Consider the following 14,407-nt stretch of genomic DNA (forward strand, 5'->3'; position numbering starts at 1 on the left):
CTTTACAAATCAAAGAATGAAAGCAAACCTATATTTATCTAGGAAAAAATAAGAGAGGATTACGGCTCATAAACATTAGTGGTTTACTAGAAGTAGTTACCTACTAGTTCTAGGACTCTAGGTAAAAGGTAACTTTTTTTTCCTTGGAAATTTACTTATAAATCAATCAATCAATATATCTAAGGGTGTCTCTTTTTTCCGAAAACCCAAATTTTCCAAATTCCAATTCCATATTTTTCCGAATTTGGTAATGATATTTGTGTTTTAATATCCGAAATTCCAATATCCAATTTTTCCGAAAAATAATTGGGTTGGAATGGATATATTTTCAAAATCCGATCTGATCCGATTTGATTCCCAATTAATTTCCAAATTTTTAACATATCTAGTCTATTTCATATAGTTACTAAATTAAAACTACATATAGTCTACTATCTATATACTAAAGCAGAGACCTTTAAAGGAGGATTTTCTCTCTCCTATGTGGCACTCTAATATGAGAGTTAGCCTTTTCTCTATCTTGTGGTACTCTAATATGAAATATAGTCCAATTATTATATATTAGATCAAATAAAAAAAATTACTAAAAAATAGGTGATTTGTATAAACTAATTCCCTATTACAAATCATACAATTTTAGTGTCTATGATAAAGTACCGACTTATTTTGAATATATCCTTAAAACGGCCTCAAAATATAGTTAAAAACAATTATACAAAAAATAACATCACAAAATATATAATAGAAAATGAAAAAAAAATAACGGTAAAGTAATAATGACAAATATTTTAAAATATGTATAATACTGAATGAAACTAACGTCAAAAAACAATTAATGGAAAACCAAAAACTGGATGCAAATGTATCGAATTAACCTCAAATAATATTTAACGGAAAATCGGAAACTGGATGCAAATGCAAGTATTATACTAATCTTAAAAAGTAATTAATAGAAAATCGGAATATGGATACAACTGCATTAAACTAACCTCAAAGAATAATTAACGGAAAATCAAAATGTGGATGCAAATACATCAAACTAGCATCAAAAAATAATTGTCGGAAAATCGGAAACTGGATGCAAATGTATTGAGCTAACCCTCAAAGATTAAATTAACGGAAATCGAACCGATGATTCTTGAACTAACCTAAAAAAAAATTATTTATAAATTGGAAACATAATGCAAATCGTGGAACTAATGTTAAAAAAATAATTAACGGAAATGGGGATGCAACTGTAATCTAAAAATACACTTGGATACAAAACCTCAAGAAATAATTAACAAGAAATTGGGCGGTTGCAAATTCATTGAACTAACCTCAAACAATAATTAACGGAAATCGAAACTAGATGCAAATGCAACTTTATCAAATAATAAACGAAAATCTAAAACTGGATGCAAATGCATTAAACTAATCTCACATAATAATTAAAGAGAAATCGAAAAAGCATGCAAATGTATTGAACTAACCTCGAAGAACAATTACCAAAAATTGGAAATTGGATGCAAATGTATTGAACTACCGAAAAGAATAATTAACGAGAAATAATAAACCTGGATGCAAGGCTTGAACCGATATCAAAAATAAATAACGGAATTGGAAATTAGATGCAAAAAATTTAACTAACCTCAAAATATAAATAACGTTCGTAAACTGGATGTAAATACATTGAACTAACTTCAAAACATAGTTGGGTTATATGTTGTGGGAATGTCTCGATAAGTATAGTTTTACACTTAAAATGGTGTTTATCTTATCTCTTTTCCATATGATTGGGAACTCCTTCTATTCAAAGTAGAAAGTAGTCCAATATATATGAACTTCACCTTATTAGGCAATATCACAAAACTTCAATCAAACTTCATTATTAAACAACAAAATGAAGTTGAAGAGTTTTATCAAAGGTGAGTTCATCCGTTTTTAATGAGAGTGAGGTTTTCAATAAAAATCTGGTTGAGTGATTAATATAATGTTAATATATATAATAGTTACGTTTTGCAAATATTTTTCATAATAATTAATATAACAACACCTGTTCTTAATCTTTGAAGATTCCACATAGTGAGCCATGCATAATTTAAATAATAATTAGCGAGAATTGGGAACTGGATAATCTTCGATGATCTCACATAGTAAATTAAGCATAATTTACTTTTTATGTCATGTTTGCAATGACACTACAGATGGATCAGTAGAAATTGGTATTACACACCATATTGGATAATTATAAGGAAATCAAAAATTGGATTCAAATACATAACTAAGCTCAAAGAGTGATTAACGGGAAATCGGAAACTTTATACAAATTGCATTAAACTAACGACAAAAAATAATTAATGGGAAATTAGGAATTGGATGCAAATCCTTGAAAAATATTTAATGGAAAATCGGAAATGGTATGCAAATACATCAAACAAATCTAATAAAACTATTATACAAGCTAGATCGAGTTTAAGATAATTTGAAAATTACGGATTAATATTCTAAACCACAAAGTGAAGAGGCTATCTCAATTTGATCCCTTAGTTTCCAAGTACTTATGCACCATAATTGTTGCTCATTAACGTATTTCGGTTTATTTTCAATAAAAATGTATTCTTATTCAAAAATTTGCCGCTAAATCACCATAAATCTAAGAAAACTATTATACAAGCTAGATCGAGTTTAAGATAATTCTATTTGAAAATTACGGATTAATATCCTAAACCACAAAGTGAATAGGCTATCTCAATTTGATCTCTTAGTTTCCAAGTACTTATGCACCATAATCGCTGCTCATTAACATATTTCGGTTTATTTTCAATAAAAATATATTCTGATTCGAAAATTTGCTGCTAAATCACTATAAATCTAAAAAAACTATTATATAAGCTAGATCGAGTTTAAGATAATTCTATTTGAAAATTACGGATTAATATCCTAAACCACAAAGTGAAGAGGCTATCTCAATTTGATCCCTTAGTTTCCAAGTTCTTATGTACCATAATTATTGGTCATTAACGTATTTCGATTTATTTTCAATAAAAATATATTCTGATTCGATAATTTGTTAGTTTTCAAAGACACAAAATATTTAATAGATCCCGGGCGTATGCCCGGGTCCAAAATCTAGTCTACACTATATGATAGACCAATCAAAATCTTGTTAAAGACCTTGTTTTGCATTTGTATTACTCAAAACAATTCTAACTACTTTTTGTCTTGATTTTATTACGTTTTATTGATGTATTAAGCAAAAGAAAGATAACATAGATCATAGTGGCACACATTAACATGTATACCATGATACTAAAGATTTCATAAAAGCATCACAATAGGTACATATATATAAGTTTCAAATATGACTTTGAATAGAAATCAACTGAACAAATTTATTTCAACACAACAGTAAAAATATACCTCTATTATTTCCAATATGACTTTGATCAGAAACTAAACTAATTATTTTCATACATACTCTTTGATTACATGGCAGATATTAAAAGTTGTGGATTATATTTTCTCTGTTTTGGAGATGTTTAATATGCATTAATATAAATCAAACACTCAAAAAAACTATCTTATGATACAAGATAGACTAGAAACTAAGATATTTATAAGATTACTGTAACAAGACATAACAAAAATATGACAGACTATAGACTAAATTTCCGTAAGAAATTGTTTCTCATTGTCCCCGGAGAGATATGGCTAACTTGAGATAGTTCATCTAATATGTTAGGATGGCAAGAATGAGAAATGAATTGTTAGAGGCTTACAGAGAGAGTGAGGCGGTACCTTTTCAAAGATAAGGGGAGTGCTTTCCTGAATCTAGAGATCTAGACTTCCTGAGAAAATAAGAGGAAGTATGTATTGGATGTTACCAATATGGCTAATTTGAGAGATAGTTCATCTAAACTATTAGGAAGACAAGAATGAGAAATGAATGGTTAGAGGAGACAAAGAGAGAGACGGTACCTTTCAGCTGAAGGGGAGTGCTTTCATGAATAAGGAAATCTAGACTTCCTAAAAAAAATAAGAGGAAGAAGATATTGGATGTTACCAATTGTTTGTCTATATAAGAAGACACTATACTCTTAGACTAATCCATATCAAATATTTGCAATATGATCAAAAAGCACAAAGACAATATAACACTGCTATTTTTTACCTTCCAAGACAAAAGAAAGACACAAAAATTGAAAAAAAAACGAAAGATCAGATATGTTGTCTTCTTTAATCAACAAAGCAACCAAACTTAATAAAATGCAATTTTTGTATTCCCCTCCCCCCCTCACAAAGAATGTATATCAATTCAACCACACAAAACAAGAAAGACAACCATTATCATAATACCTCCTTAATCCCATATCATGAGTTTGACTATTCTTCTTAAGGGGGTCAAACAGTGATCTTCCGCGCTCCTTATGCGTTCTAAGAAAAGATTGTAGTCCTACTTTTACAAACCAAATAAAAACCCTAGCAAAAATAGAGAAAATTGCTAGCGTCCTGACCATTAAAGGGGTAGGACCATTCTCACCCGCTAAATGTCGAAATAAAATGCGTGTTGACCTATTCCATACGTTTACAATTTTAATTAGTGAAACTCATAAAGAAAGCTTGAGGGTTTTAGCCAGTGGCGGGAAACGAGACAACCTGATGGAAAAAGGTAATTTGTATACTTTGTCTGCTTCTTCTCTCCCCTCATTTTCCCTGGTATACATTATAGAAAAATTTAAATGGTAGTTTCACTTGGGATCGCTATGGCACAAGCGTAGTGCAGTGGATATCAAAACAACCCCAGCAAGCAAGCACCACTTACAAAGATAAAAAGATTGAACATTTTAGTCATCAAATATTTCAAATTAGTAGCTACTACCATAAGGATTTAACTTGGATGATGGCACTCTCATTTTTATTTGATAATTGTTTGGGTTTTCCTCCGTCTCTCCTAGCCTTGAGTGTCCCCATTGAATTTCATCGAGATTGAGTCATATTTAATTAGGAACAATTTATTGCAGTCATTGTTCTTGTTTTGGTTGAGCAAAAAAATGTTAGCAATGATGTACTTTATTGTTTTGAATCAATGTTTTGCTTATCAGGTATCTAGTTAGCAAGTTTATTTTCAATTTATCATCAATGAAATAGAATTTAGATAATTTACTAAATTTGTTAATCTTATCTATATTGAACAAAGTATATGGATTACGTCGACGCCATGGATAGTCCAAGACACTTGAGTTTTGAACAAACAATAATGGATGATGCAATATACATTGATGGAAACGTGGTTGTGGAGAAGTCCATCTTCAATGACAAAGATTAGAAGTGAAGAGACTAATGTTTACATGGAAGAAGCAAATTGACAAGGAGTTCAGCGAAAATGAGAATGCAATAGTAGATCCCTATGTTGGTTTGGAATTTGAATCAAGAAGAAACTTATAAATATTACAATGACTATCACGAAGATTATTGGCTTTAGTATTAAATGAGACGGACACATGAAGCATTCAAACCGAACAATGATGTGATTGGTAGGACTTATGTGTGTTCTAAAGAAGACAAAAAACGTGCTGCAAAAGGAGTTGAAAACCCACGACCGAACACAAGGACAGATTGTAAGGCAATGATGAAGGTGAAGAGAATCACTAATGGAAAAGTGGATTTTGCTTGACATTGTTAAAGAGCATAATCATGAAGTGGAACCGGATAGTTCACGCTTTTTCAAATCACAAAAGAAGATTAACACACCGGAAAAGAATGTAATTAGAACTCTCTCATCAGTAGGAGTAGGTGTTCCGAAGATCATGACAACAAGGGTGAAGCAATCGGGTGGAGTAAAAAATCTGACTTTCACGGATAAGGATCTTAGAAATTTTCGTGACAAAGAAAAGAGAGAATCAATGTCAACTGGGGATGCGCAGATCATTTATGAATTTTTTCTGCGTACACGTACAAGTTTCAAATTCTCGCTTCTTTTATGCTATGGAGCTAGATGAAGGGAGACACTTGAGGAATGTTTTCTGGATAGATGCCAAGTCAAGGATGGTTTATGCACACTTTGGTGACGTTGTTACTTTTGACACTACATACTTGACTAACAAATATTCCATGAAAATTGCCCCATTCGTAGGAGTTAATCACCACTAAGGGTAGAATTTGAGCCGAGAGCTCAGAGCTTGGCTTGGGCTTGGCTCGTTTAAACTCGGCTTGAGCTCGCTTGTTTAACTATATGAGCCGAGCTCGAGCTCAAATTAAAACTCGTGTAACAAATGAGCTTGATGAAGCTCGCTCAGCTCAAATAGCATATTTATAGTGTAAAATAACCGAGCGGCTTGGGCTTGGCTCATTTAACTATATGAGCCGAGCTCGAGCTCAATTTAAAGCTCGTGTAATTAGCGAGTCGAGCTTGAGCATGGTAAAACTCGGCTTATTAGTTAGTTGATGTTTGTTACTTCAAATTTGAATATCTTGTAGGTACAACAACAACAACAACCACTGAGTGCTCTCGCAACTGAAAATGGTGATGACTACAACATAGCAGTAAGAATATATATATATATATATATATAACACTATCTATGAAACTAACTATTACGTTTGGTACTTGCAAATTCAGGGGCTTTTTTCGCTTAGAAAAAAGTTTGGATGGTGTAAATGACAATTAAGGACAAGTTCATGGGTGACTCTTAATCTCCTATTAAAAATGGAAATCACACTTCTAAATTAAAATAGGCTCCCAATTAAAAAATGGGTTTTAATTAAAATAATTTGTTGAGAAAATAAAACGAGTTTTTAAAACTTGATTAAAACAATTTGTTAAGAAATTAAAACGAATTAGCAACGAACGAAAACAGAAATCACAACTTATTAGAAAATTTATTAGAAATCACAATTTATTAGAAACTTAATTAAAATATATAGTTATGATTGTTGAGCAAATTTTTTAAAGATTCTGTAAATGTATTTATTTTAAACAATTAAAAGAGTCTGTTTTCTAGTGAGGCCATATTACTTGAGCCGCAGAGGAAAAATGTACACGTAATAAAAGAAGTAAACAAACAAACAAACACACATTTCAGCTGTCCACTCTTTTCTCTCTTCTCTGAAAAAAAAAAAAAAAAAAAAAACCCTAGAAATAAAAATTAGTCAAAATCAGAAGACTAATAATTTTAGAAGAAAATGGGACACGGAGGATATGAGAAGAAGAAGAAGAAGAAAGTTGGAGTTAATCCTCGTAATAGAACAAAAAGTATAGGGGCAGAAAAGAGACCCAAAAAATCATTATCTGTTAAAAAGAATGAGAAAGCAGCAAAACCAAAATCTGTTTCACTCAAAAACCAAATTCGCTCCACGGAACGTATGCTTCTTCGTAAGGTAAGTTTTTTAACTGTTAATTGGTTAAATTGATGCTTAGGTGTTTAAATTACATGATGCATTTACTTTTATTGATGGTTTTGAAGAGTTTACCTTTGGAAGTGAAAGAAGCTCAACAAAAGAAATTAGAAGAGCTGAAGAGACAGCAGGATATTCAAACGCGTTTGGCTAATGATCGGAGAATATTCTTACGAGATCGGAAGATTAAATTTTTTGGTACATTTCGATTTTGTTTTATATGCATTGTTTAATTAGTGCTTTTATCTGACTTCTGCTTATATTAATTAGAGAGGAGAAAAGTAGAGAGGAGAATAAGGCGTTTGGAGAAACTGCAACGAACATCTAACCACACCCAGGATGCCGATGTTTCTGAACAGCTTTCCAAACTGAAAGAAGATCTTCAATATGTTCGGGTAAGAAATACAATATTGTTATATAGAATTGCTTGCTTGGTGAATGTTATTCTGTATAGTTTGTTGGTATTGGAAAACTAAGCCGAGTTGGTTAGTCACTCTTGGTTTTCTTTGTTTGATTATGAGATACTTGGCGATTTAGTTAGGTGCATTGATGTTTGTTATGATGACATGCTTACTGAATCTGCTAATTATACATGGACGATAATTTTGATATTGTCTTTTAAAAATGCAGTTCTATCCCAAGAATGAAGAGTATGTATCTCTATTTGGTGGAGGTGATGATGCAGATACCATTGATAAGAGGAATCTATTGCGAGAGAAGATTAAGACAAATATTATGGCTGCAGCTGCTAATGGAAAGGATTTAGAAGGTAGACTAAAATATGTTTCTTGTCTGTCTCTTTTACATCCATTCAATCAAGACGTGATCTATTTGACTGAGAATATCTGCTGTTCTAGGTAGTAATGTTTACGCTGTTTTGTTGGTCCAGAAGGATTTGTGATTGTTAAGGATATAATGGTCTTGCATTGATTTTGAGATATTGTTTCTAATATATGCCATGATATCAATGCGAGACTGTAATCTCTTGTCACAAGTGGTGATCTAAAAGTGAAGCGTCTTAATGTAAAACTGTTTTTTTTGGTAAGCCTGTTTGTTTTAAACGAGATCAGTAACTCATTGGTGTGGTGGGGAGCCTCCTTTGAAACAAATACCAGTTAACCCGTCCAAAAAAAGTTTTCTTCCTTGCTCAGTTGCTCTACACCTCTGTTATTTTGACACTTTTTTTTTCTTGGATCGGAGATCTGATTTCTGAAAATGGACCAAAAGGAATATTTCTGGGATCTTTAATCAGAAAAACAAATGTCCTTTAAACTCTTGAGACACATTGATTGCACTTCACATGCATTCCTCTTTCAAGTCCTTTTTCAGTTTGTGTTGTTATCTGCCATTCCACAACTTTCAATATCCCTGTTTAAACAAACATCTATGATTCTTCTGCGTGCCTTTGCAGTAATCTCCATGTGGCGTGTGATACTTAATTGGCTTTCCTGTGACACCTGTGAAATATTCTGTGCCAAACAGTTTCTTGTCATAGGCATGCCTTTATTCTGTGCCAAATAGTTTATTCTGTGAGTCATGGGTATCATATCAGTTCTACGTGTTACAATGTAATTTCTTGTATTCAGGCAAACATCTATGATGACCCATAAAAGTACCAATACACATTTCTACAACACCTGTGGTCAAGTTTTACTGTTAATTGCAATATGTCTTTCTTGTGGCAATGACTTATGATATTCATTGGCGGTCTTTTACAGAGACAGGGAGTGAGGATGATGGTATTTTAGATATGAGTGGGGATGATTTCTTCTTGGCCGGAAGCTCAAGTGAGGAAGTGGATGCAGACGATGAATGGACAGCAAGGTGCAGTTTACTTATATTATTGTATATGCTATTAGCCAACCTAAAACTTCCTCAAAAGCTTATGTTTTAATGTATTTGCTAATAGCCTAATACCCACCCCAAAATTCTATTTATCTATTCATTTCAAATCCAAAGAGGTAAAATTGGATCAGAACATAAATAATTGTAATAGGTGAAAAGTGCGGAAGTAAACAAAGTACAAAATATCTTATTAGCCTTGAGGGTTGCACCTAAAATGTTTGAGGCACGCATTCTACTAACATTTTAGTCCTATTTCGTGTGTGAGGTAGGATACTAATATTATGTACTATATCATATTTTCATGTTGCATGCGTCTCAACAATTTAATATGAAGGCCAAATATTTTATGGCAGTGAACAGGAGTTAAAGATATCTATGTTATTAATCAGTCTTTCTTTTAGGCATAATTGAATGTGTCATTATGCAGCTGTAGTCCAATGTTGACGGTTAAAACTGAAACAGGTAGTATATAGAAGTAATAGAACTGTGAAGCAAGATGTTTAGGAAAATGGCAATAGAAAAGGAGCTGAGTGTACGTTTCTGTATTCCTGAATGTTTATATTTTCCTACATGAACATACATATAGTTAGCGCCTTTTCCCAATTTAGCTATCTTTACTGGTTATTAAAAAAAAGTTGTTTCCAAGTCTCAAACAATTTGGATTTGAATTTCTAGATTGGAGGATTAAGATTAGATTTTCTCTGCCACCTGTAAGTTTGGCTTGTGCATTTTCCCGTTACGCACTTATGCTTATATGTTGTGACTTGAAAGAATAATTTTAAATTCATTTCATGAAAGATGTTCATTGGCTTCATATCCATCTGTCTGCAGAGAACAAGCTTCAAGTGCTTCTGGAAAAGCAACATCTGGCATGTCTAGTGACGAAAAGAATCAGGTTGTTATCTAAGATAATTGGTCGTCTGTTATCAGAAGAAAAAGCAAGTTATTGACTTCATGTAATTTTTTGACATCTATTTACAGAGAATGGTTTCCGCCCGAGCCCTTATGCCTCCTCCACGGCCTCCAAAGAAATCAGTTAGAGGTCCATATCGTAATCAAACAGGCAATGAATGTTTATCAAGCAAGAAACCTGCAATAGAGAGAGTTCCTTTGTCTACATTCAAAAACAAACCACATGGTGTAGGTGGTTCATCCTTTCAAAATCAAGGACCCTCAAATTCAACTACTGGTCATAGTAGCAATCTGAGCTCGAACTCTGATGCTCACAAGCCTCGAAGAAAAAGGAGACCAAAGAAGAAGAAGCAACAGGTTTGAAACTTGACTGTACTTTTACCAAACATTGAACTTCTGTATTGGAAGCCACAGAACTGGGAATATTGTTTGAGTTTCGCATTTGAATCCTTAAATTGGTTTTTTCCTTACATGTATATGTATGTATATTTTTACTTTCTCCTTGAAAAATCCCTCAAGTAGTCTAGTAGGCCCAAGTCAAAGAAGAGGTGCAGCACAGACACATGCTCACTAGCAAATAGTAAAGACAGAAGGGGAATGATAGGTTTGGGAGTTAGTGAAATGCGTGGCATCATCATCAATTGTATAATCAAGGTTTTTTAAAGTATTGGAGAACATTGATAGCTATGCAAAACGATGTGAATTTCACAAATGTGTGAGGCGCCATTGCCCTTATATGAGCTGGTATATGAAATGCTAAACGCATGCATGTGGAAAGTTTCTCCCCGAGTGACACTCATACTTCTCTAGATACTTGTTTAAAATCCAGTTTCTTAAACCGCATAGGTGCTTAGTGTGACCACTCTTGTAGTAAAGCACTAAAGCATAGAGCTAGCACTTCTTTTGAATCTTGAACTGGAGAATTAGGATATTAATTAAATTCTGTCAATTGCGTAATCTTGTGAATACGTATAAAACATCCGTAGTCAAGGGTTTTAGAGGTCTCTTTTCCTCTCACACACATTTCCGTACGGGATATACTGTTCTCATTGTCTCTAAACCATCCCTTTCTACAGGCATAATTTGACGGACCCATCCATAACTGATGCGCTGTGCTGGATCTCCATAGAGATGTGTGGGAGTTTAGAACATGTGGTTCATTGTGGAGGAGTTTGCAGGAAGGGGTCTACCACATCAATGTAACCTGGTGGGTTCTGCCTGGCCCCAACTTAATTTGCTGAAAAAGAGAAGAATATTTGATTAGTGTCACTGAGAGTGGAATCTGCCTGTTGAAGTTATGTGTTTTTTTTACTGCAGATAGATGTATACTGAATTTAATCTTATAGAGGCTTCTGTAATCAAAATTATGACCATTGTCGCTCTTGTTTTGAAACGCAACGGAATAAGGTCGAATCATGTTGGCAAGAGGAGGCTAGGAGTTGAGTTATATATGTAACTGTAAAAAGAAACTCTTTTAATCAATAGACCGACGAGCGGTTGCAATTTCGGACGTCCAAGTGAGTTTCCTTGCTGTGGGAGATAGCAGCACTTTTTCTCTTCCTTTGGGGCTACTTTGCTGGCCATAACTTCACAAACCTCCTCCTCCCCTCTCTCCTCCCCCAAACCCTTTCCCCTAACACACACACACACACACACACACACACACACACCCGTTTCTAGTTTTCCTTTGGTTCTTACACAACGTTGTGTCCTTTCTTTGGCTTGGAGCCAAGGCCTGGCCTGAAGATAGTGGAGTATCTAACTCTGGTTGTGAGGTATTTTTGGGCTGGCAGCTGAACAGGGGAACCATGAGCATCTCAACTGAGATAGATATAGTCCAGAAAGAAGATAATAGCAACACCAATCAGATTGAGACCCTTCAACAGAACATGAAAAACCTGTTCTTTGGAAAGAAAAGGACTAAAGTTATAGAGCTCAACTGCATTAATATAGAGGAAATCGTCATTGAGGAGCTTACTCTGATTGGAAAGTTTCTTGGTAGATACCCACTAAAGCTGGAGGAGGTCGGAAAAGATATACATAGGATCTGGCAAACAAAAGGCAAAATAACTCTTGAGCGCCTGGATAGGGAACATGTAAAGATGGTTTTTGAATCTGATAAGGAATGGCAACATGTGCTACATAATGGCCCGTGGATGCTGGAAGGTCAGGTATTCTCTGTAAAGGCATGGTGTAGAGGATGGAGCTTAGATGACTACCGGTTTGACCTAGTCCATTTAAGGTACAAGTCCAGGATCTTCCAAAGGAAAGAATAAACAAGGTTAATGTCCGGAAGATTGGGGCCGGGAAATTTTGAAGGTCTTGGTCTTGGAAGTGGACATATCCCGTCCCATTTGAGTTCAATCAACAATTGCTTCGGATCCGGTAGAGATGGATGTTAAAGAAAGATTGCAAAGGACCAAATGAGATCAAGTTGGAAACGGGAGAAAGAGATAGTGGTTAGATTCAGGTATGAGAAGTTGGAGTTGTTTTGCTATTTCTGCGGTGTTATTGGACACGACCAGCTAGCATGTAGATTGCGCAATCAACACCGATATGATCTGATGAAATGTGGAGGATCTCTGAAGGATGTCAAACAAAATTTTAACAGCCAAATTAAAGCCAATAAGTTTTACAATGGAGTTGCTTTTACATGGAAACAATCTCTCATTATAGCTGGGATCCCATCTAAGCTACGATTTGAAGAAACTCCGGCATCGGAAAGAATGATCTGGGAGTATGGTGGCCGGAAAAATATGGTAAGGAATAAACAGGACAGCTGGGTAGGGCCTATGGCAGTGACCACAGGGGAAGAAAAAGACAAAAACAAGGAAGGAGCGGTGGTGTCAGGAATAGGGCTCAAAACCACAGTCCCAACGGCTACCACAACGGATACCCCAACGGCTAGTGAGTCAAAGGTCGCCATGGGAGCTGAGACCCAATTCAAATGGGGAACAAGGACATGGGCCTCGGGGCCCAAAGGTTAGAAATAGAAGCTTGAGGGAAGTGGGCTAAAGGACCCTAACGAATGGGGGAAACACCTAAGCCCACAAGTTAACCCGGATGAGTCTAGGTCTACGTGATGATGGATGCTCAGCGACTTTGGGCTTAACCCACTCTGGAAAGATTTGGGATAATTAGATGGAGGCCTCTCACGCCTGAAAGCGGTTTGGGTTTTGGATACGCTAATAAAGGAGATCGGTGGAAGGAATGGGGATGATGGAGTGCAATAGGAGTAGATGGAGGAAGATAGATTAGGTGAAAGCAGAGTGATTATCCATCTCCCAAAAACCTACGCTTGTTTTCAAAAATGGTGCCTCGAGCCTCAAAAGATCGCATCGAGGCAAACCAAGCCCGGAAGCTACATATGCAAGAGGACCAAAGGCTGGGAAAGCAAGCAAGCAACCCTTACAACGGACTAACACGTGGTAGAGGCTTTAAAATCATGGTTTCAGGTGGAAGAGAAAAGGGCTCCGGAGAGCTTAAAGCAAGGATGGAAAGAGAACTAAAAGGGAGCAAGGAGAGATCTTTAAAAAGAAAAGAAAAGAAAAATTAGATCCGAGTTGTGTCAAGGAAGGGGAAATGGTGTTGAATGGGGGAGTTGGATGGGTTAGGAGAAGCAAAGGGTAGTAGAACAAAGGTCAAAGCTAAGCAAGAGAGGCAAACCGAGATGAGGAATCGGGGAAAGGGCACCTCTTGATTCGAGAAAATGCTTATATAGTGCAAGTATCGAGTGATTCACCATATCTAACTCCTCGGAGGAGTATATTGATATTGTTTCTACTACGATCCTACCCTAACCGCATCGGAGGAGACGATGGATACAACAAAAATGAGTCGAGGGAATTTCGTAAGAGATGATTAGGGGAACATCAAGTACCAATGGAATTTTATTTTTTAGGATAATGAAGAGGAGTTGGAAAAAGAAAGGAAATCGAATCAAAGGGTAGACATGGACATGAGGAAGAGCTAGTAATCCAACCAAAGACACCGTTGGCTATCGATGACTCAAGCGGGATAGAAATGAAGCCCAAGGAACACAAAAGGACCTGAGAGGGAACAAGGATATCTTTGGAGTGAGCAAGACATGTTCGAATGGAGGATGGAAGAAAGAGCAAAGCATGGGGAACTCTTACGGTGGGGGAGTGCGGATACTCCTCCGGGGGTTCAAGCGGCTGTCCATCATATAGTTGCCTTGGTATCCATGACGATCCACGCCTGGAACTACCGGGGGATAGGTACCACCACGGCGGTTCAACAATTAAAGGACCTG

The 14,407-nt window shown here is 35.4% G+C and overlaps 1 protein-coding gene across 1 annotated transcript; it reads left to right on the plus strand.

The window, feature by feature from the left end:
* Positions 1-7,025: 7,025 nt before the first annotated feature.
* Positions 7,026-11,644, plus strand: LOC147499963 (uncharacterized). The gene is made up of 8 exons (XM_086561710.1): positions 7,026-7,359; positions 7,446-7,575; positions 7,648-7,772; positions 8,008-8,146; positions 9,096-9,201; positions 10,054-10,117; positions 10,204-10,491; positions 11,211-11,644. The coding sequence occupies exons 1-8, from the start codon at positions 7,165-7,167 to the stop codon at positions 11,214-11,216; spliced, it is 1,053 nt and encodes a 350-aa protein (XP_086417836.1). The 5' UTR covers positions 7,026-7,164; the 3' UTR covers positions 11,217-11,644.
* The last annotated feature ends 2,763 nt before the right edge of the window (positions 11,645-14,407 follow it).

Source organism: Coptis chinensis, chromosome 5 (genome assembly GCF_015680905.1).
Source record: "Coptis chinensis isolate HL-2020 chromosome 5, ASM1568090v1, whole genome shotgun sequence".
NCBI lineage: Eukaryota > Viridiplantae > Streptophyta > Magnoliopsida > Ranunculales > Ranunculaceae > Coptis > Coptis chinensis.